This window comes from Rhinolophus sinicus, linkage group LG13, assembly GCF_036562045.2.
Source record: "Rhinolophus sinicus isolate RSC01 linkage group LG13, ASM3656204v1, whole genome shotgun sequence".
Taxonomy (NCBI): Eukaryota; Metazoa; Chordata; class Mammalia; order Chiroptera; family Rhinolophidae; genus Rhinolophus; species Rhinolophus sinicus.
The window spans coordinates 46640869-46665356 of NC_133762.1; the positions used below are offsets into that span (position 1 = coordinate 46640869).

The 24488-nt window shown below is 41.3% G+C and overlaps 1 protein-coding gene across 9 annotated transcripts in view; it reads left to right on the top strand.

Moving 5' to 3' along the window:
* PLCB4 (phospholipase C beta 4) overlaps positions 1 to 24488 on the top strand; it is a 398844-nt gene that overhangs the window by 272657 nt on the left and 101699 nt on the right. For all 9 annotated transcript variants that reach the window (XM_074318158.1, XM_074318162.1, XM_074318160.1 and 6 more), the window contains 2 exons: positions 18527 to 18606; positions 20855 to 20908. In XM_074318158.1, coding sequence (XP_074174259.1) covers positions 18527 to 18606; positions 20855 to 20908 — 134 coding nt within the window. The remainder of the gene's footprint in view (positions 1 to 18526; positions 18607 to 20854; positions 20909 to 24488) is intronic.

Sequence of the window (24488 nt, forward strand, 5' to 3'; positions counted from 1 at the left end):
AGGGACTTTGCATGGGCTGTTCCTTTCGCCTGGCACATACTCTTTCCCCAGTTACATGCCTGCTTTCTCCCTCACACTCTGAAGCCTCTGCTAGAATATCACCTAGTAGGCGCTCCCTACCTCACCACCCCTCAGCACTTCCTAACTCCTTAGCCTGCTTTATTTTTTTTCATAACTCTGTTAACATACCAAATATTTATTTGTTGTCTTTCTCCTTCCACACGAAGCCAATGTCCCTTTCACTGCTGCATCCCCGATATGTAGAACAGTCATTACTCAACGTTTAATAAGTACTCGGTAAATGCCTGTTTTATTGAGGTCTTTATGTTGACTGAATCAGTAAATTCTAACCTGGGTGATAAATAGGTATAACCCTTAATGCTGTAGACCAAGGTATTTTACAGTGGAGCTCTGAGAAAACTAGGAAAGTGATCTTTGGACAAGAAGATTGAGAAAATGTGATTCAGTGATAATCAAAAAGGTCTGGGATTCCATGGTATTATTTTTAGAGTCACTTTTCAGGATGTAATGGGCCTGTTGCTAAGACTCCATGTCAAGACTGGAGGTTTTAACCCTGGTGTCTTGGCCTCTTGCCAATTTCGATCATTATTTTCTGCTTACCTAAATCCTTCCTGTCACTTCAGTTAGAAAATCTAGCTTTCATTTCCTCTCCTTAAAAACCCTCTGTTAAAAGGAATTGCTAACAAAGTGCTGACACTTTTTCCTCAAACACAGTGTGCCTGTACGTAGTACGGTAGTTCATTCTCACATGTCATGTAGCTTCAAACACCTATGAATAAAAGCAGCCACACGAAGAAGGTATTTTCCAATTTTTTTCTACGCTGGAATAAAGCTTTTTTATGCTGACTCATACTCATCTCTTTGCTACCATGATAATACCGAACATGATAACAACCTTCTCTAGTTAGAAAAGCAACTCAGTTTCTCTCATGTGTTTTCCTCTTAGAATGCAACTAGCTTGTGAGGATTTTTGTGTCTGGCCGCGACGGGAGTTCAGATGTCTTTCATTAAGTTGCAGCTGGGGCTACACATCAGACTGGAATTACAGAGTCACTGTACATAAGCTTGAAATGCAACCCCCATTTAAAATATCCACAATAAGTCTGGTATTTTATACCAAGTTGAATTTCCCTTTGATTACAAAAATAAGCTGCTCTTAAGAAGTTCAACATGCGAAGATTTGGATTGAGTTTAGACAATTTCCAGGCTACCCATTATACTTTATGCAGGTTATAAATATTTGGCAAACCCCATAATTATACTTTGTAACCAAGTCATCACATAGTGCGGTGAATAACTACCAAAGAAATTAAGTTACAAAAATGTTACGTGTTCTTTTTGTATACAGAAAGATCAAGTCAGGGTTTTATAGGTGATAAAATCTTATTTTAGTGAATTGGGTTAAATGTCAAAATCGCTTTGCTGAACTTCAATTATGTGAATGGAAGACTTACTGCAACGGTTCTTGGAGAAGGGGTTTATTCTTTTTTTCATTGAAAAAAAAAAATCAAGTTCACTATTTAGTAAGTCCCTCCTACTGGCTTTGCTAACACCCTGCAGTGCTTCCGTCCCTCAACTAGTTTCTCTGCCCTACCCAAGGTCAAGTTTGGAGCTATTCAAAAGGATTAGACTAGAGACCTCACTAGGAGCGTCTTTTAAAAATGTAAATTCTCTCTGGTGGCACTTTTGAATGAATCAGAAATTCTGGGGGTGGAGCCCAGTAATCTCTTTTAACTAGAAGGTTATTGACCCAGGTAATTCTGATGCTGGGTGAAGTTGGACTCCTGTTGGCTTAGCATAAAAATGGATTTAGTCCAAAAATCATGATTTGGAGCCCAAACAAGTTTTTTAGTTTGAGGTGTACAAAGCAATGTAATATATTAATAATAGTTAGACATTTAAACCCCTCATAAATGATAACCCACTCCCCCAAACTACGACCCCTCTGACATCTTATATAACTATTACAATACCATTGACTATCTTCCCTATGCTGTACGCCACATGCCGTGACTAAGTATGCCTATATATTTAGTTATAGTTGATATTCAATATTATTCTACTTCAGCTTCAGGTCTATAGTGCATTGGTCAGGCATCTACACAGTCTATGCTGTAGTCAATCAATTTGGTAAAAACTTATTTGGTTAGACTGTGTAGATGCCAAATTGATTTACCAAATTGATTGACTACAGCATACAGGTAAATCTCTAGACCTATCTATTCCACTGGCTTAGAATACAAAAAGCACAATTAAAAAGAATTCATTTTCATGACCCCAGAAAGAAGTTTGTTCCAAAGCGCACCCCCTCCTAAAATGCTATTTCTTGAAATGCAGTTTTAATTGTATTATATATGCCGGTGGTTCTCAAAGTGTGGTCCCCAGACCAGCAGCTCCAGCAGTACATGGTAACTGAATTAGAGATGCAGCTTCTCAGGCCATGCCCCAGCCCTACTGAATCATTAACCTGGGTTTAACTAGCCCTGCAGTACATTCAAGTTTGAGAACCACTGCCCGTCAGAAAGGCTCACTAATGAGCATTTATACCCTGCTTCTCTGGCAGAAGCCTTGAAGAACTTACATTAACTTCCCTGTCTGCTGCCCAGGCTCTCCTCCGCCAATGCCAGCTGAATGGTAAATAGGTAAATTGTAAATCTGAATTTCCTATCTATCACCCAAGCCCCAATATACAAACTGATTACAGTTCTTTAACCACATTGCCTCACTGTTTTTGAGGCTCAAGTCTTGCATGGGATGTGTGTGTGTGTGTGTGTGTGTGTGTGTGTGTGTGGTGTGTGTGTGTGTGTGTGATTTTTTTCATGTTTCCAAGTCTGAAAGTTGGCATGTTCTTGTTTTATTTTGGTTTTCTTTAAACCATTCTGAATTCATGGGAAATAAATCAGTGAGGGGTAGTAAAACATTTTCTTAAGGGATAGAGCTGTGAATCAGAGCAGACAAGTGGGTTCGTATTCATAAACTTTAAATGCCCCAGCCGACCTAGGTGTTTTCTTGCCAAATAAAGATAAGGGGGTTTGTTTGTTTTGTTGCTGGATTGAACGTAGATACCATCAGCCTCTCTGCCTTGGGAGAGCTGTGTGCCTCAGTCCATCTGTGGAGCGGTGAACCATCTCAGTGGGCCTCCCACAACCACCTTTTATCTCTCTTGCTCCCTTCCTGCTCTTGCAAGACCATCTGTCCCAAAGTCCAGTACTTCAGTGTCTCATCCATGGTGGCACTCTCTGAATTCTGAAATTATTTTTTTATGTCACCAAAAGTTGTATTTCCTTTAGACCAGAAGTTGTGAGCTCAGATGCCTACAGGAGCCAGAGAGATGGTGTGAATAATGAAAAAGTGCCAGGCAAAGACAAACAGGGAAGTGTGTAGACTTTAGTGAATTGGAGTATATATAACCATGTCCATAACTTGGTGGGGAGAGGGGAGGGCAGCATCCACTTAGTTCCCACCAGTTTCCAAACTGTCAGAACATGGGCCTAAGGTTGCTCAATGGTGCTAGTGGTTGTGGTGGTGATGGTGGTGTTTTTTCCGTGAGATAACTGGACATCTGGATTTCTTACATGAAACCTCCTGATGTTAAAATGTTGACAAATACATTCATTTTTTTAAGCACTGTGTGTGCCAAATGACAAACACGTCTGTGGATCATTTAGAATCTTAGCACTAGACATCAGCCAGCACACAGCATGATGCATTTAACACCAAGGTAAATGCTAACGTTTACTTAACCTTTGTACTTCATTGACATTTTAAATGAACATGCCCATTTTTTTCCTTCTTCTTTCAGCTATTCACCCAAGAATTATTTTCTGATTAATTATAAACTGGCATGAATCATTCCACTACGCAGGCTTTTTATCATCCCTTGTAAAAGAAGGGAGCTGTACCAAGTGACCCTTGACATTAGTTTCTCCTATAAGACATAATGACTCGTTTTGCTGAAGAGAGTGTGCTGGACGTCAAAGAGGGTACCAGTGAATGGGTTTGACATGACACTTATATACACATAGAAGTCCCTAAATTGGCCTAATGTGAGTCATGTCACCATCTCTAAGGCCAGCCATCAAACGACTAGGGAAGGAAGCTCTGTGGTTGGAGAGGAGAGGAAAGTATTTCCATAGAATGAGCAGGACATTGTACCCAGAAAAAGGAGGGCCCACAGGTCACCTTATGGTGATATCCATAGTGCACAGTCACAGTCCACCAGAGAAGAGAAGGCTGTGCAAAGGGGACTTCGGGCACGAGCAGAGATTCAGAAGCAGAGGAATGTTGGACCCTCAGTGTTGGGTCCGTTGAGAAGACTGGAGTGAACACTTTTTATTGGGAAATTGGTAAGTTAGGCTTTAGACCGTGGCCTGCCTTGAGTGCCAAGTTGTGATGCTTGTGCAATCTGTCCTGAGGATTCTAGAGAAGTAACAGAAGGTCATGACTTGCATTGTGAGAGAGATGCACCGCGATCTTTCCATTCTAAGAAGATCAACATATACTAGTAATAACATGTGGCAGAGAGCATGGCTTCTCAAAGTATGTCCTGGACCAGCAGCGTCATCCTCACCTGGAAACCTGGTAGACATGCAGGATCTCAGCCCCCACCTAGACCCGCTGAATCAGAATCAGCACTTGAACAGGAAGGTACTTCCTCTGCATGTTGAAGTTAGAGAGGTCCTGAGATAGAATACAAGGAAATCAGTTGTTCTTGGCTTCAACCAGTCACTCGAGGAAGAAGACCTAAGAAACACTGGCATGTGGAATCAAGGTTTGTTTCTGTGTGAGGCTAGAGGAGAAATTAAGGTAGAGACCAGATTTTAAGTCTGATTAACTGGGAGTATGATGATACAATTAATCAGAAATTAAGGGACTGGTTACTTTGGGATGAGGGCGGAAGGGACAATGAATTCATTTCAAATACGTTGTCTTGGGAATGTGTCTGTCACAGGACGTGCTGTGTGTGGATCATGCAGTGCAAAGGATATCACATGCTAGTCGGGGCCCTTGGCTTGTCTGTGGGGCAAGCCCTGGCCTCTATCTCCCGTGTTCTGTATCTCTAGCCCCTTGACATACTAAAAACAGCTATCTTTGCTTCCTTTTGAAACCCTCCACTTTCTTAAGTAGTCAAATGTGGATTTCTTCCTGTCATTTTCCTTAGAACTGGACTTACTTAAAAGTAAAGCTCCTTGTAAAAAATGCATATTCAAGAACCTCGACACTGAAGCCAGAGGAGGTTTTGCTGTTGTTTTCAGCGAGTTTTGTCACCGGCCTCAGTGAGGTCTCCTTGGAGTGGTAATAGGAACAAAGTAAGAAAGAAACTCAGCACTGAGGTTTAGCGTCCTGCCCTGGTCTGCAACAACACCAAGCATCCTGGCAAAGTCATTTTCAACATTTGCATGGACCATGCATTTTTGTCCTGTTCACTGGTGTATTCTGAATGCAAAAGAAGTACTGGCCATGGTAGAGCCATATGTGCACTGCGTTCTAGTAGAAAGTACAGAAGAGTAAAAACAAGAATATAACCCCCTTCCCCCGAGAGCATTCCCCCTTTTTCTGTGTCTTTTTTTAACGCGAAATTCACATAAACACAATTAACCACTTTAAAGTGAACAATTCAATGCCATTGAGTATCTCACAATGTTGTGCAAGCACCACCTCTATCTAGTTTGAAAACATTGCATCTCCCCTGAAGGAAACCCTGTGCCCATTAAGCAGTTGTGACTGTTAAGCCCCCCTTTACTCCCTCCCCACAAACCCCACAGCCACCTTAATGTGTCTTTTTAATACACACACAATTTTCTTTTATACACAGTTGAACTCATGCTGTTTATAGAGTTTAATATATTGTATTTTATCATTTGAAAATTCTTATCATGTGCATTTTTTGGTCTTTAATATTTTTCCTTGGGCTCAATGTAATTGTAAATGCCACGATCTCGGAGGTCGCTTTTCGTGGTGTTACCAGCTCGTGCTTCTTCAGAAACTTGTATTCAGAATGCTGAGATCTTCACCCAGAACATGTTTGCATGGCCAGGGTCTCTCTCACTGTTCTGTTTCTTGAACCTGACAGGTTTCCTAAGAAGTGATTCTTTTTTTTTTTTTTAAGTATAATTTCCATTTTATTTTTTGTCTCAGAGAATATTTCTTCGGATCTTAAGGACTTAGCTCCTTACATGGGCTTTGGTGGAGGTTGTGGGCAGCGCTCACAGGCCTAAATTGGAGTGGGGTGTTTGGGCCTTCCGGGCTTCACTTGAACGATTCCTGACTACCTTGCTGTGAATGGCACAACTCACACAGTAATGTAGTTTCACATACAGCTTGGGAAGCACGTAGGCGGCGAAGACACTCGCTTCGGAGATGTCCCTAACGGCTGCGGCCTCTGCTATGTTTCATTTGACAAACTTCTTAATGGCCTCGTCCTTGGGCATGCATCGGGCGCCGCTGATGCAACAAATGGGCTGGACATGGCCACGGCCCTTTTTGGCACGACCATTGTTCCTTCTTTTCTTGGTCATCTTGGAAGCAAGGACCCAAGAGCCTAAGAAGCGATTCTATGCTCTAGGCCCAGCCCAGAGCAGCTCAGTTTGCCCTAATTGCAAGTGTTGTCAAATGACTCCACCAAGGGAATACAAAATGAATTACTCTAATTCCACCAGAAGCATAATATGAAGTTTGGATCTCACCTTTTAACCCCTGGGAGAGAAAAATGGCACTAGCTTTAAATCACCTCTCTGTTGACCACAAAGCCCCAGTTTTTACTACTAGTAACAATGGCCGTTGTGAACATAATGTGTGCATAATGTGGGCCTACACGCGTTTGTATGTTTTCTAATCTTTGGGGTGTAATTGTAAAAGGGGATGCATGAGGAGGTGGGCAGGATGCCGTACCTGAAATGAGATTGTTGCCTCCGAAGGCTAGGATCTAAAGCGAAAAATTTAATAAACATAATCTGAGGCTGGTAACGTGCGGCCCATGGACCAAACCCAGCCCTCAGCCTGATTTTATATGACCAGTGAGCTAAGAATGGCTTTTACATTTTTAAAGGGTTGTTATCAAAACATAAAAACTACACCAGAGAACCATATGTGGCCCCAAAGCCTAAAATATTTATTACTTCGCCCTTCCCTGAATAGGCTTACTGACCCCTAATAATTATAATAATAAGAGCAGCAGCAATGAAATATTTTTAGTTTATATTGAGTAACAGACACTGTTCAAAGTGCTTGACATATATTATCACATTTAATTCTCACAATTCTACGGGATGGGTATGACTATCTTGATTTTACAGAGGATGGAATAGGCCCAGAGAGGTTGAGTAATTTGCACAAGGTCACACAGCCAGTAAGTGGCGGAGCTGGTGTTTTGAACCCGGCAGTGGATCCAGTCCAGATCTTGCATTTTCCCACCACCTTAAGTTGCAGCTCTCAAGTTAGGGAACAGCCACTTCCACCTATAACATTGTATGACTTTATTGTACTTGTTAAGGTAAATGTTTAATATCTTTATCAGTGAGAGATGTAGGACTTGGGAAGAACAGCACTTCCCAAATTGGTGGTCGCAAAATGGGTTCCTCAGAAAAGTTCACATTTAAAGGGGGTTGCCCGGTCAAGCAAGTATGAGAAAGCCTTGCTAGACACATTTCTTTACGGTTACTATTCTCATATCAATCTAAGCAAGGAGCAGGTTTAGTCAGCTATTTCCCAAACTTTCGTTTATTTATTTATTTTGGCCTATCGAAGGGGCACAAACGAAAATCTTTCAGAATGACTGTTTTACAGGAAAAATCAGCAAATGACATCACAGACGCATTACCCAGCTCAGTATTTTTCCAGAAATATCAAAACAATGGAATCTAGGCATTCATGTATTCATCTTTCCCATAAATACTCTTTTTATTGTCTCTGTTTTCCTGCTGCCACATTTCTCCCCCCTCCCCTTTTATGGGACAGGAAGTGGAGGATAGAAAGTTAGGTAATGGATAGAAAGTCAGACAATGAAACAAACCCACTCATTTAGATTCTTTTTAGTACTTCTTATATTATGTCCTATTTCATTTATAGGATTACATATAGAGTTGATGTGCCAGAGCTCATAAATACTTATAGGTTGATGCTGCCTGAGCAACAGTTAGCCAGAGTCCCCTTGATTGATTATGCTTATTACAGAGCCTCAGCAGGTAGCATTTGTCTGCATGTTGAAATAGTGTTCATTTTGCCATGACTTAATTTGCCAGTGTTGTCAGCTGGTACATGTCAGGAGGACTGTGACCTCAGCCAAAAAAACAACTTCATGAACACCTTTTGATTCACCAGCTGTTTACTTGTCTCTTACCCACCAAGATTTGCAAATTTGACAGTTGAGACCAAAAATGCACTCTCACAAATCTGGTGGTTCCTCACTGGCATAGGATGATGCTCTTGGTTTTTCTCAAATCTTAAAATTCTTCAGTTAATTCAAAGTTCTCCACTGGATGCCAAATAAGTGTTATATAAAATAAACCACACATCTCATTTTCTTCTTGAATGATTTCTGGGGATTGTAGGAGTGGAGCCGCTCTGTCAACTCTGGGGCACTAAAGAACATCATATATTGTTTGTCCAAGGTCAGTGAACAGAGACATGAACGTATTTGAATGTACGTATGTGTGTATATATGATTTCTTCAGCCGAGTCTGCAAAATAAACTGACAACAGGCCAATTAACAGGAGAAAAGACAGAGATATATTATTTTTTTGTTAATTTAACTTATTATTATTTTTTTATTTTACATGCACGGGAGCATCACAGGAAGAAGTGACTACCCAAAGGAGCAGTGAGATTTGAGAGATGATGTTACATCTTAACAGAGGAAAGAGGGCGGGCGAAAGGCCACTTAAAGGAGAGCAAATGATTTTTTGGAAAGATTAATGGGCCCTCAGGGGAGGAGATAGGAGATTTAGTAGTTTTGAGACAATTTCTGTTTGGGTGTCCTGCCAGCTTTTCATCTTCCAGAAGAGAAGATCAGAATTGCTGCTGGGGGGATTTATGACAATTGAGTTCTTTAGGGAAGGTCTGCTTTTAGGCAGATAAGAGATTTCAGGAATTCAGATGGCTTCAGCTCAAAATAATTCCTATGCCAAAGTTGGATATTTTGGGGTGCCATATCCTGATTCCATTCTACAGTGTACTTAGTGGAGTAGATATCTGGAATGAGATGTGGTTATTTGGGACAAGATTCTGTAAGTCCAATAGGACATAGTTACAGGATATCTACAGAATCAGGCTTAGGCAACGCAAACGTTTTCTCTTAGAAATTATAATGAACAGAAACGCATCTGGAATGGGAATTTAATACTCCAGTTTCTGAGCGATGACCAAGAACAGCACGATGACCAAGAACAGCACGATGTCCTCTCCTTTCTTGTGACTATTTAGACGTCCTTTTTGACCTAACTATGCAGTGTTGTCAAGATAACCAGCCAGGCTGACAGACTGTTTTGTTTTGACTGTGTGTGTGACTAAACTAATTTTGACTAGGAAAGTACAAATATTATCCAGGCCCATCCAAATCCATCTTTGAAACACAGCCCCACATATTCATATGTGACAGCTTATTTCATGCCCAAAGTACTCATTTGCCAAGGTGATTTAAGAATCAGATGACGCTTAATACATTCCTTCTTTAACCTTCTTCAACTTCACTCTGTGAACAGAGAACAGCAGATGAAAAAATCGTATTTTCTGGGAGACACTCAGGCTTGCTCTCTCTATTTTCTTTTCTCAGTGTTCTTTTGGATTTGAAAATTTCATGAGAATTCTTATTGACTTCCCAAGGGCTTTTGAGATTACTGTTGAGTTGTCGCTCTACTGATTATCCCTTCTTTTTTAAACCTCCATTACTGTTGGCTACCAGTTTCAATAGTTTGGTCATTATCATAGGCTTATTAATTTAAACTTGCATCCTGGGTTTATCAACTGAATTTGTCTAAGATTGCGAGTTTAGCTCCTTTATTGAATTCTTTACCATCTTGTTATCTTATCCTCTTCTCTCTTGGAATAGCAGTTATGGTGGCTTTCAGATTTCCTTGCCTGATTTGTTCTCACTGTCAGCACTGTCATTGTCTGTTTGTTTGCCTTCGTCCCACGGCCGTGAGGGAGTTTCCAACATTGACATTTGTATCTTGTGAGGCTGACAGTTAGTACATTCTACCTGCACTTCTCCCTCACCTTAATAAAGCCGGGAAAGGTTGTTGAAATGAAAGAGAAAAGCTGTTTTAGCTTTCCTTCTTAACATATTAATGTAAAAATTGGTCTGTAACATACAAACAAACATTGGAAGATCTATTCCAATGTAATTTTAGAATGGATTTACCCTCCTAGAGGAGCACATTCGAAGGGTAAAATGTTACTGTTTTTTGTCAAGTCCTGCCTAAATCACCAGTTTCCCCACTCTCCTGCTTTTGCCTCAGGGGTTTGATATTCCCTGGGCCCTGCTTCAGACCTGAGCCAAATGCCAAGGGGATAAAGACTTCCTGCTGCTGTGTTGGCTCTAGCCTGAGTGCTCAGAGCTGATCACTGGACATTTGGTGGCCCAACTGGTGTTCTGATCGCGTACCCTGGTTCTGGGAAATGGACCTCTGTCGTCTTATTGTACCAAATAATCTAATAAGTGTTCTCCCAAGAAGCCCAACCCTTCCAGATCAGGCCTGTCCTGATTTTGCACTTACCTGTCTCAGACCAGGGGAAGTTGCTACTTCTAACAGGCTTCCCCAAGCCATCTCCTGCTTCCTAGTGAGACTTCCCAGCTGGAATGTCACCAGCTCCTGAGTGTCCTGTGGCTGTGAAAGATCCTCTTAGTCAACTTTCCCATGGCTGCCTGCATTGCTTTTTCACAATGCTTGCTTTATATATACTTCTTTAAAATACTTCAGCACATACAGTGATATGTCTGTGTGCATGAATGTTAATCCCAAACAGGGGAATGAAAATTTAAAATTTAAAGTGTCTCAATTAGTAGGACTCACCCTAAGGGTGCTTAGTTAAGATTTGAAAATCTTGAATCAAAAGCCTATAGGCCATTCATTATATATAAATTATACCTCAATAAAATTGATTAAAAATAAAACCAGACAAGTCTACCCTCCAGTGGCCACATTCCTACCCTCTTCAATTATCTTTTTCTCTGATTAGCACCAGATGCTCTGATACGAGCATAATGCAGTGAGTGTCGCGTTAGAGTCACCTGGAGGGCCTGTTCGAGTTCAGATTCTGGGCCCCACCCCCAGAGTGTCTGATTCTGTAGGTTTTGGATGGGGCCTGAGAATTGGCATTTCTGATAAACTCCTACGTGATGCTCGTGCTGCTGATCTGGGGAACCATTTGAGAATAGCTGGCGTAATGGAAAGTAGAGCTGCTTTTTCATTGGTGGCCTTCGTAGTGGTATTTAACATATGTGACTTGTCTAGAAACAATGTATAAGCCCTGCAAAATTAGCTCAGTATTATTGACTGTATTCCTCTTCCCCTTTTTATCCTCTGTGTCACCCCCCTTTCTGGTAACCATCCCTTTGGTCTCGGTTTCTATGAGTTTGTTGTTGTTTTGTTTTTTTAGAGTCCACGTATAAGTGGAACCATATGGTGTTTGTGTTTCTCTGACTTACTTATCTCACTTAGCACGATACCCAGTAGATCCATCCATGTTGTCACAAATGGCAAGATTTCTTTTTTTTTTTTATTGCTGCATAGTAGGGTGATCACATTGTAAGGTATAAAAAAGTTGAATCATTATATTGTATGAGTACCTGAAACTAATATAACTAATATAAGATGGTGTGCCAACTATACTTAATTTTTTAAAAAGTAAAAAAAAAGAAAGAAAGAAATGCAGAATCTTCAATGTAGACACTACACCTACTATCTCTGAATCTGCACTTGAACAAAATCCCTAAGTGATCCAAATGCACATTAAAGTTTGAAAAATACTCGGATAAACCAAATTTAGTATATGTGGTCTAGTTCAGAGAGAGGTCCTCAGTTGTAGATTCATATTAAAATTATCTGCAGGGTAAAAAGTAGATTGATGGCCCACCCATACTCAGACTGTTAATGGGAATCTCGAGGGGTGGAGTCCAGGATTCTGAAATGTCTTATAAACTCCGTAGGGAATTCTGATGCCCAGCAAGCTCTGGGAACTACTAATCTAGAGTCTGAGTGCTACCCACATAGTTTTCTTTTAGTAATGTACCAGCTGGTAATGTCTTCCCCTTGTCTTGTCTTCAAATTTAAATATTGCCAGTTTAATGCCAACTAATACCTTCTTCTAACTGAACTGAAATGACTTCATTCACCTTGCTTATCTGTAAGAGAAAACATGTTGGGTTCTACCTACAGTGTCTTTAAAATCTGAGCCACTGTTGCAAGTAGTGGCAAATGCTCAAAATTCAGTGCGGAAGCTCAAATGCCCTCCTACAACTAAGTTTCTAGTTTACTATAAAGATGTAATTAGTCCACTGATTATTATTCATCTTGAGATTTGTGACATGCTGCAGTTTTACATTCTAAACACTTTATAAGGAATCTTGTCTTAGTGCAATATTAGACACTGGAAGTCTTACTTGAAAAGTTTCATGGTTTGCCCCAAGTGCATGGAAATAGGTCTTATTTCCATTCTTGAATGTCCTTCAGTCTTACCAGAACTCACAGTACAAAGAGATCAACAGCTGTATTCAAATTATATAAATTTCAAGTTATATAAATTCCTGGCTTACGTTGTTTGAGCAGATGAAAACTAATTAGTTATTAGAGCAATTGGGCGCCTTATGAATAGCCAATCGAAAAATGCCCTGACTTTTTCTTATCCCCACTTACTTAAAGAAACAAAAACAAACAAAAAAACCTGTACGGAGTAAGGCTGATGAGTTACCGGTACCCCAAACTTCCCATATTCTAAATATTGCAGATGGCCCCATCCACTGATTATTTTCACAGCTCAGGCACAGGGAAGGTAAAAGTCCCTACCTGTAGTATCTTGCCTCCCCTTGTGTCCACACACAGGCAACTGAACTTCAGCCCCCTACATGTGCAGGTCAGAATTTCCATTCCAGTGAATGCAGATTTGTTCAGGTCAGGTGGGGAGGGATATAACAAAAACAAAGAGCAAATCAGGAACGCTGGGCTCTTTCCAGGGGCCTTACTAGAAGATCGCATATTCCAGCTGAGGGCACCACAGGAAACCTTCACCTCCCTTAGGAAACCAAACCCAGATCTTCCCAGGTGGGCAATGGAAGGAGATGCTCTGAGTTGGGAGGGACCCCTCTCCTAGACTGTTCTTCTCAAACGGAATGTACACAGGTGTCACCTGGGACTTTATTAAATGCACATTTTGTTCCAGTGCGTCTGGGATAAGACCTGAGATTCTGCATTTCTAACCAGCTCTCCGGTCACGTCGATGCTAAAGATCTAGGAGCCACCCCTTGGAGTGGTGCGGGTTTAGAACAGAGTTTCTTAAAAGTGAGTTTACAGAAGATTCACTTAGAAAGTTCATTTCAACACGGATTTCTGTTCCCCAGCCCTAGAGACATTTAATAGATGAAGCCTGATAATTTGCATTTTAATAATTCCCAAGTGATTCCGACGCTGCTGGTCCCTTAAGGAGGAAGCCTCTAGTTAACTTTTGAGCAGACTTAGTTAAGATGCCTCCACCAGCTCCACCAGTCACCTCTCTGGCAACAAAGAGCCAGACACCAAAAGATTAGGGAGGATGCCACTGAGTCTTCTCTTGGGAGAAAATTACATAGCAAACTTGGAGAGAGTCATAGGGTGTCTGTTATTTTTTGCTTTGACAATACGCCTCTTCGGCTAAAGACTGAAAAAAAAAATGCTTCTGGAACAAAATCTAGACATAAGTTTGAGTTGAAGGAAGAATAATTCTGCCTGAAGTGATGCTGATTGTATAATAATGATAATAATCGTTGTTTAAAATGACAAATCTATATATGCATAGAAAAAGGCTGGAAGGACAAATAGCAGAATGTTGTCAGTGGCTATCTCTTCATAGCAGTACAGCAAGACCTTGAATAACAGGACATTTTGTTCAGTGTCATTTTGTTATTACGTTGATGAGATGCCCAAGGAACTTAACTCTTGTTCATATCAATTAGCCTATGGTAAAATTGGTTTCGTTATGCATTGTTTCACTTAACGTCACAGAATTTATCCACAGCATTAAGTTAGGACTTTATGCTAAAGGGATTTGGGGCGATATTCACTTTTTGCTTTCATTTTTCTACCAAGGGAATCAAATATTACCTTCATAACCTTAAAACAACCTAACAAGTGTTTTTAAAGGAAAAAAGTGAAACTTATGCTCTGTGTAAATTCATATATTTTTTTGGTTTAGTTTTGTTACATTGGTGTCTCTATACATTTCTTTTTGGGAAAAGAATTGTATATGGGAAAGGGATTACTCTTGTCTGTGACAGTCCTCGTGTGCTGAGGACAAAGGAGACGGGTAAGGGTGAAGACCAGCCATTTGTCTGGAAAATGGACCCTGCCTGCATGGGGCAAATAAGTTGAAGGCGTCCCAGAGGAGAAGTTGAAGGTTCCCAGGAGAGAATTAAAGACAGCTCCTACTCCTCCCTTCTTTACCCCCAAACGACCCAGCACAAGCTCTCAAGAGTCCCTTGAAGCACCGTGTTTTCCTTCTCCTTAGAAGGCCTGAAATAAGCTTTAAGTTAATTTAGACAAAATTGGAAAAGAGTGAAAAACTGGAGAAGAGTAACAATTACAACCTGCTAGGGAAGTGCCGAGGCTGCCGATTTGGACATCAGAGCCAAAGCGAAGCGCTCCTGTGGGCTGGGTCCCCTGCATCCGGGTTACATATGCCCACCCAGGATGAGGGAAGGTGCCCAGAGTGGTTGGAATCATATTAGGAGAGTGTCACCATCCAACCAATGTATGTGCTTAGCCTGTGTCAGTGACTGATCCTGCTAGAAACAAGGAGCCTGAGACTTGAAGATGCACCTCTCGGGGCCTTCTGTAGACTGTTCCCATGTGTACTTGTTTTCGGCCGTCCAGAAAAACATATCTCAGTCACATGTTTTGCTTCTGTTAATCTGAAAACATTCAAAGAGGTTTATACGCATCTAGTTCACTGCTGGCACAACTTTTCAACTAGACTCTCAGACTCTGCTGACACCTGCTGGCATTTCATCTATTTTATGTTAAAAAGAAAACAAAGCAAAAGAGCAAAATGCTTAACATATTTCCTACAGTCTTTTGGCCTTATTATGCTAGGTGTACATTACCTGAAAGATAATAAAGAGAAGGAAAGGTCTGATAGGACTTTCCCACGTCATGGAGAGAAATCTGTAAACAGCCATTAAGTGAAAATATCCCGGATGTGAATGGCATACTACAGTGTTCTTCTTGCCTTTCAGCCCTGAGCCAGTAGGTCTGTGACCTTGGGGAAAGCCCTTGACCTCACTTTCATCATCACAAAGAATGAAGCAGCAACCTCCCTCCCAGGGTGCATCAGGGCTTATGACGATTCCAGTGGCATTTTTTACTAACTTAAGCCTGGATGCTGTCACTGGGGTGATGACCTCAAAGGTCACTCTTAGGGACCTTTCCATCACAATAAACAAGATTCTTTACCAGCCGTATTTTCAAACGATGGATAGAAGTTGTTGAAGCCTCCTCAAAACGCAGTGTTTCTGTAATCTATTTCTAGAATTAAACTAAATTAGAATGATCAGAAAAAGCCAGTGAACAGTCTCAGAAATTGTCCATTTTTCTGTCCTAGGAAACCATGGACTTTGTTTTGTGTTTTGGAACACATACCAAGCCTTCAGGTTGAGAAAATCCTTCCCAGTTAATGCCAATGAATTATTTGTGCTTTTTCTGTCTCCTCTTGGGAAACTGTGTGGGCCTGTGGTTTGTTAGACCAGTAACAGGATATTTGATAGTCCTCGGGGAGTTGCAGTCCCATATTTATCCTGACAGAGGAAGTGAAGTCTGATGATGAAAATAATTGAGGCATTTCTTTAATGGTACTATTTCATTTCTTCCTCCTCCCTCAGAATCCTGATCTCACTGTCATGCTTGCTGAGGCTTTCAGTGCTGTTTACAGCCCTCAGAAAATGGCTGTTTCTAGTTTTGAAAGGAAATTTACCCCTTATAGCTGCTAAGTCCTCCCTCGGGAAGCTGTTAGGTATGATTAGAGTACAAAGAGGAAAGCAAAAATTCTGTTAGATTCACCTCCATTAGGATAGCTACTATCAAAAGCATTTAAGTAAATAACAAGTGTTAGCAGGGATGTGGAGAAATTGGAACCCTTGTGTACTGTTGGTGGGATTATAAAAAATGCTACAGCCATACTGGAAAACAGTATGGTAGTTCTTTGAAAAGTTAAAAATAGAATTGCCAAATGATCCAACAAGTCCGCTTCTAGGTATATATCCAAAAGATCTGAAAGCCGAAAATTGAAGAGATATTTGTACACCCATGTTCACGGCAGCATTATTTGCAATGGCCAACAGGTGGAAGCAACCCAAGTGCCCATCAACCGATGAGTGGATAAACCAAATGTGGTAATACAAACAATGGAATATTATTTAGCCTTCAAAAGAAGGAAATTCTGACACATGCTACATGGATGAACCTTGGGGACATTATGCTAAGTGAAATAAGCCAGTCACAAAACGACAGATACTATATGACTCTACTTATATGAGGTTCCTAGAGTAGTTAAGTTCATAGAGACAGAAAGTAGAACAGTGGTTGCCAGTGACTAGGGAGAGAAAAAATGGGGAGCAGTTTAATGGGTACAGAGGTACAGAGTTTCGTTTTTGCAAGATGAAAAGAGTCCTGGAGCTGGATGGTAGAAATGGTTGTACAACAATGTGTATGTCACGTCATGACACTGAATTTTTCACTTAAAAATGGTTGAAATGATAAATTTTATATTATGTATACTGGGGGTACCAAAAAAATGTTTACACATTTTAAGAGATGTTAACACTTTGGTCAGCAATAAGTAGTTTGCCATTATCAGAAGTGTCTAGACGCTGATGGTTACCACTTTGAGCACCTCTTGTAATTGCAGAAGTCAAACGTAACATGGATTCATCTTTTGTTATCAGTACCTATTGAGTATTACAATTTTAATGCAGTTGTTTCCTTTCTTAAAATGCGTATACATTTTTTGGCACCCTCTGTATTTTACCACAATTAAAATTAAAACCACACACACACACACACACACACACACACACACACACTTCTAGAACTCTGTTATTGCTTCTGGCCCTTACAGTGACTAAATCATTTGATTGTGTTAAACCTGGTAATACTTGCAGTGCTGTCCAATAGAACCTTCTGTGATTATGGATGTGTTCTTCATTTGCTCTGTCCACTATGGTTGGCACTAGCCCGGTGTTGGCTTTTAAACACTTGAAATTGGACTAGTCTAATGGAGGCATTGAATTTTATTTGATTCATTTCCAATTTGAGTAGCCACATGTGGCTAGTGGTTACCATACTGGAGAGTGCAGGTAGAATGAATGTCTATATTACTATCTTTTCCAAAATAGTTTCCTTTTCCAGCACAGAGCTTCAGCAGTCAGACCCATAAACCAAAGAAGGTAAGGTACCGGCTTGTGTGGAGGTCCCAGTTCTGTTTTAACTTTCAGGATTAATTTGGTACAAAACATTTTGCCAAGAGTGTGATTTTTAATTTTAGCAACTTGGTTTGGCATTTATTGGCACAGTTATGGGACCCAAGGACAGAGTTAACCTTATCTCCCAGGCCAGCCTTTTCTAGTAAAATGCACTTTAGAGACCCAAATTCCTTCACTGCCATGCACAATCTTCCTTCACTTTTCCTTGTAAATCCATGTGGTGATGTTATGAACTAAAACTGAGGTCCAAATCCTTATACAGATATTATGTAAGCACGTTGCTGTTTCCTCTGGATACCCTGGCGATCAGGGCATGTTTTACTTTTTAAGGCTTTGCTGGAAAACACAGACAGGTAAGATATGTAACAAACTCTTAGATTGAAATAGAATCACGCAATAAAATTGATGAATCCCTAAAATTGATGAATCAATAGGAATTGATGAATTCCTATTCATCATCTAAAATAGGAATAGCTAAATATGTCATCTTGTATTGTATAATGTTACTTAGCAATGATTAAGATTGCCAGTGACTGAAAAGGGGCTTATATTTAAATAGGTTGCAAAGAGAAGGCTTAACAAGTCGATCAGTGGCAGCATTCCTTTGTGACAACCCAGTGTTTAATGATACTGCGGATGCCATGTTATTCCTCATGGAAAGAATGAAAGCTGTTTATTAAAAGAATAAAATATGAGCATGTGAAATGAAGATGGCTGTGTGGCGGGAAGGGAATAAAAGTTTATGTGATTATTACACAGAATGGATACAGGCTATCTAATAAAAACCGTGTTTAGCTCCAACAGATGTACTCACCACGAACTCTTTTTCTTCTCTCTTTCAGCAATGGGTAGACGGCCTGAGATCAATCATACACAACTTCAGAGCCAACAATGTCAGTCCAATGACATGCCTCAAGAAACAGTGAGTTTTGTCTGCATCCCCCTTTGTGCTTGTCTGCGCTCAAGCAAATGGTCAGATTAGAATATGAGGCTTAGGATGTGGCCAGACAATGTCTTGCTTGCCTTCCCCTCCATGCTCTTGACCTTGAAAAGGAAGCTGACCCAAACATACCTGTATTCTTTACATCACCCAGCAAGGCGTGTGTGATAAACCCCACAGCCCAAAGACTGTATGAAAGGAGTGGTTGATGGCAGCAAGGTGCTTAAACCTCAGCGCCCCCAGCCTCCTCTGGGTTGTAAGAACTGGCTTTTGTGTCCTCAGACTGAGTCTGCTGATAAAAAGCTCCATGTACCTGCGGCCACAGTTGGGTGTTGTTGTACTGGGGCCATGTTGTGCTCCTGCCTCTGTTGCATGAGACTGAGAAATGGGGAATGTGGCCAGGAGAAGCACTTACGAAAAACCTCCCATTGCTGTGTTAAAAAGGGAGTACTGGCCGCAAGGACTATTTACCACACAATCAGGGACCCAAAGGGTCTTTTGAAATTCAGAAAGCAAGCCTTGCCTCAGCTCACTGTATCCAAAATTCATGGGGGGGGACTGTGGGGAAGATTTTAACCCGGCCCAAGTCATTCTTTCAAGGTGACGTGTAAGTTACTCAAATGGATATCATAGCAAAAGCCAAAGCCAAATTGAAAAGCAGTGATCCACAAAGGAGTAGGGCCGCCTGCAATCACAGGGCCACTGGCAGGCAGTTGTGAGGTGCAGAACTGAACCACGCTGAGAAATTGCAGTCATGACCTTGCCTCTCTCAACCAGGCCCAACACCAAGGATGCAATTGCTTGGACTGCTGGGCAGTGGGAAGAGACGTCAGTCCTTCAGGCGCTTTCACTCCTTGCTCTGGTCCCTTTAGCAGACGCTCTAAGAGTATGGGCTCTGGGCTGTAACTCCTAGCTTGGCCACTGTGTTCTCCTTTTCCTCTACAGTCGTGGTGGCATGTTTCTCTAAAAATAAAGAGCAACCCAGCAGACATTTTGATGTTATGACTTTGGGCACTGATGAGTCCCAAAAGTTCAAAGACCTTTGGAATGCCCAGTGACATCTGAGTGATCCACACACCCATGTCTAGACAGCAGATCTGATCTGCCCCTGTTGCTGTCCTTCTCAGATCACTGTATGGATCTGGTGTTCGCCCAGCCACCAGTTGCCGTGAGGGTTAGCTCATCAGGGCTCACACCTGCCCGCTTCTCCCGAGAAGCGCTCTCTGCCAAAGGGGAGTCACTGTGCCTGTGAGATTATTCTCCTCCCTCCTCCTGGGGGAAGCCCATGGCCAATGATGGGTTGAATCAGGGTACAAAAGGCCAGCCTTCTTAACACCAAGTCTGGTGTAAATCATGCCCCAGAGCTCCCCAGGGCGTCAGGCCAAAGCTCCAGCTGAGAACACAACCTTGCGTAAGTGTTCTTGCTGCCCTATCTGCTTCCCTTCACACCTGTGGTACTGAAAATGCCCCCTTAATATATTGTCAGTCACTTGTGCTCCTACGAAACTTGACCTAAGACAGAAACTTTACCAAATCATCCTATTGTGCAGATTGTTAGGATATTATTGACTGGAAACGGAGAATGGGAGTCATTAGCTAAGAATCATCCTAGCACCAATGTCCTGGGTCCCCACGTGTCCTGAAACCCTGGGTAAAGCAAGGAGTTGCTCGCTATCAGTTTGAGTTGCTGGACCTCTCTTACCACTGCAAATTAAGGAAGATGCCCATTTGATCTGTACTTCACTGCACTGGGAGGTGGGAGTTGGGGGGTCCCCATGGGTCCTCTGTCAGTTGCATTTCTCATCACCTTAGTAGATTATTAAAGAGCAAGAATCACAGAATAAGTACTGACGATTTGTTTTGCTCAGTGCAAGCACCCAATTTGCTAATTCGTTTAGGGTAGCCAAAGAAAATATGGACTCCCAGTTAAATTTGAATTTCAGATAAGTAACAAATAAATTGTTAGTATAAGTATGTACTGTGCATATTTGGAACATACTTATAGTAAAAAAAATTATTTGTTGTTTATCTGAAATTCAAATTTAACTGAAAGTCCTGTGTTTTCATTTGCTAAATCTGACAACCATAAATTCATGTCACGGTATAATTGTCTCTGGTTTTCAGAAGAAATGGTCTTTGTTTGAATGAATGATCTTGTCAAGTTCACACCTGGATTGAAGCTGTCCCTCCTAAGAGATATTAAAACAATGTTGTTACTGTTGTTTTCCAGCTGGATGAAATTGGCATTTATGACCAACACAAATGGTAAAATTCCAGTTAGGAGGTAAGTCTGTCATTCCTGTGTGCCCTCCACACCCTGTGTCATCCCTCATGACACCACAGCAAAGAGAGAGCTCTCCATGAGTACTTGTAAACTGCTTTAACTAAACAAAAAATTCTGGAAGCTTAGCTTGAATCACTTCATCAAACGCCGTGTTCAATTTGTAAACATCATTTATGGACATAAAGTTGCATATTTCTTCAGAATAGGTAGTAGCATCAACTCTACTCTTATAAGTTAAAGAACATTGGAAAAAGTAGCATTATTTTTTAAAATCTTCAAATAGGTGGGGTTGTAAGATTTCAGTGCCTTTTACCTACTTGCCCGGAGCAACCATTGGCTAAAATTAAAGACGTTTATATTATGTACCTGCAGTGGGAGTACGTGGGCTGTGTCTTAGGAAGGGTGACGCCCCTGGACCGTGCAGCTCATTCTTCGTTGCCCCTCTGATGCCCAGGGCATTGGTCTCCTTTTTCTTCTGGTCCCTTGCTCTGTGGCTGGACTGTCATGAACCACACACACTCTTCAGGGCCATCAGTTCCTCACCCTGCCCAAGGTAACAGTGACAAGGGAAAAATGGCAGTAAAGCTTGGGTGGAGTCAAGAGTGAAGAGAACATGAAGCAGATCCATCCTCCACACGTGTTCTTGAATACGTATGCTGATGTGTTTACCCTCTGAGTCCTCCTGCTCCCCTCTTTTTGGCCTCTCCCCTCCCTTTTAGGTGTTAGTGTTGCTGATGATTTGTGGGTACCATTGGAAGCTCTTACAGTGGTAGTGATGGGAGTTCTTTACCAGACTCTCTAGTATCGTTTTGGTTGGTGTTTGTGTAAACACTTTATGGAAATTCCAGAAGCGGGACTGGCCCCCAGTGTATCTGCTGTCCACCTGCGGTCGGGAGTGTGTTTGGACTCATGAACCTACACCCACAACCTTCATCAAACACAGGTTCCCCAGATACCAACCCACTCTTCTAGGAATCTCCAGCCTCAGGTTCATGTTGAATTCTCTGGGTGCCACGTTAGCAAAGAAACCCAGCAAAACCCAGAGCTACAGGGCAGTCACCACCTGCGTAGCACTTGAGTAGACATACTTGACTGAGCAGTGGTGTGCTGGTCACGCGGTGCCATTCTTACTCTTCTAGGCCCTCCTTTCTGCCCAGTCACTTGATTCTGCTCCTCAGCTTCCATTCTGCGTCCCTAGGAGAGCACCTTCATGCTCCCTCAACATTATTCTTTTAACAGAATTAGCCTAGAGGTCATCAATTTTCTTAATCACATGTATTATAACAATCATGAACTTAAAGTATCCATGTGACACAAGTGAAAGATCAATGAGAAAATAAAAAGCATACAAATCATAAAAAAGACCTTAGGAAGTATTCTTTCTATTTAACATTTTATTGAGGGCTTAGAGGGTTACAGACCTCATGCATTTGTTGTGCTCTTTACAAATCTATATGTAGGACTCTCTGCTTTTTATTTAATAACTTACTGGCAAGTCAATTTTATGCCTCCTTTACTGTTTTAAAGGATGCCCTATTAGCATCCTTGACTGATGGTTGTTGGCAAAATCACTTGACACTGATCCTTATTTTATTTAAAACCCTTTGCTTTGTTGAGTAATAGCAGGACAATTATTTTAATATAGCCCAGTGTCCTACAGCTGTTGCCAAATATATAGTACTGTTTATTTAAAACTAGTATTGAAGTAATAATAAGTTCAAACTTAGAGAACACAGATAGCAGTGTAATCTGTGTTACACTGATGTAAGTTGGATCTGTTTTTACGTACTTTACTTTCCTGCTTTTTTTTCCAAGATAAAATTCAGGAAACGGACAAAGTAGAAAATGCATAAATTGTGATCAGAGCACTTATAACTGGCAGCTCTGGTTTCATTTGTATGTATCCGACTAATCAAGCCATTCTTATGGGAGCTGGGCAGCTTTTCCGATTCCAAACATCTTTATCTAGCATGTTCATATACAAAATTATTTCCTTTCTTTTTGTAGAAATAGCCTAGATATTTTGTCATCTTCCGTAGCTCTCTTGGACATGAGCTGTTTGGTGCCTGCCAGTATTAACAGGTGGTGGACACAAGACATCTGTGATTCGGGGGCAGTTTATTAGAGTTGATGGAGAATTGATACCATGCCAGAAAAAAGCAGATAAATCTCCTGGTGGATGAGCTGCCAAGGGCTAGGTGGAAATTGTTCTGAATGTTTTAATGGATGTGAAGAGTAAACACGTTAAAAATATCATTTCATCACTATCATTCTGGACCTTTTAAAATGGAAACTATTAGTATAGTGTGTGTGCATAATGTTAAAGGGGATCTGGCTTGGTAGTCATCGCTTGGGAATGGCCTCTGCTCTTTAGCATTAACCAAAATTTAATATCCAGGAAGTTTCAGGAATGATGAATGAGGAAAGTCTTACCCTTTATCTCCCTCATCTCTTTTCTTTCTATGTACGTAATCTTATGCAGTCTGTCTTTCTCTCAGATGTACAAACTCACACTCAATTTATCAGATCAAAGCTTTGGATGTCACTCTGTGCTTTCACCATCTGGAGTTGGAACCAATGGCTAGAGACTTGGGAAATGGTAGCCAGACAATAATTGTGGGCTAAGGCTGGAAGAAATCTAGAAGGGGATAGTTGTGTTAAAGAAGGCTGAGACCTCCGGTATGGTCATGGCAGCCCAGCTCCTACGTAATCCACTCACATCGTGAAGACTTCACCTGCTTACGAGGAGGGTCTGGTTCTGCTGGGCCTTCACTTTCATGAGTCCTTTCTGACGATTTCAAAAGATGGTTAAAACCATTAGACTATAGACCAGTTGAGGGCAAGCAAAAAGTGAGACTCCCCTTAGTTTCTAGGATCGTTGCTGTATTAGTCACCTGTAAAGTACCCTGGGACATGGAAGTTAACCAGGGCTGGGTATTACTTAACGGTATTTGCTTTTATAGCATTTCCTTTGGGAAAGGTGGCTTACTTGATTCAATAAAAACTCAACTGAACACCTAATAGCTATGAAGTACTAAGCTATGCTCTGTGGGCATGAGGCTGTATATAGACTTGACTAAGTCATCGTCCTTCACACACTCTACATTTCCATAAAATGCCCTAGGATGGTGTCTAAAATACCCCCAGCCTGTGGTAAGTGTGTTTCTCTCAGGACCCCAATTAAATGGAATTCTGCTGGGCCTCTGATGCAACTGGAATCTCAAAAGAGTTCACCTTCATTCTATAACCACCCCTTGCCCTTAAATGAAACCGTTTTAAAGCCCAAGAATCATTCCAAAAAGTGCCTGAAGCAAAGGCAAGATAAAGGCATCACCCAGGGGAGATCTGTTTGACATCCTTGCTCCTATTTTCCCCCCTGGGTTTGGTCTCTTTGATAGAGTGAGGTGCACATATCGGTGGTGAGGATGCCCAGCCCAAGTCCTCTCATGAAAAGATGGGCTTGAGCATGAGCCCCTCTGTCCATAATGCCACTTCTTGCTTTTATTGACTCTTGTATGCAGTCAGGTCATTGGGCTCTGACTTTGCCCTCACTAGTATATTTCCACGTGGATTTCCCTCT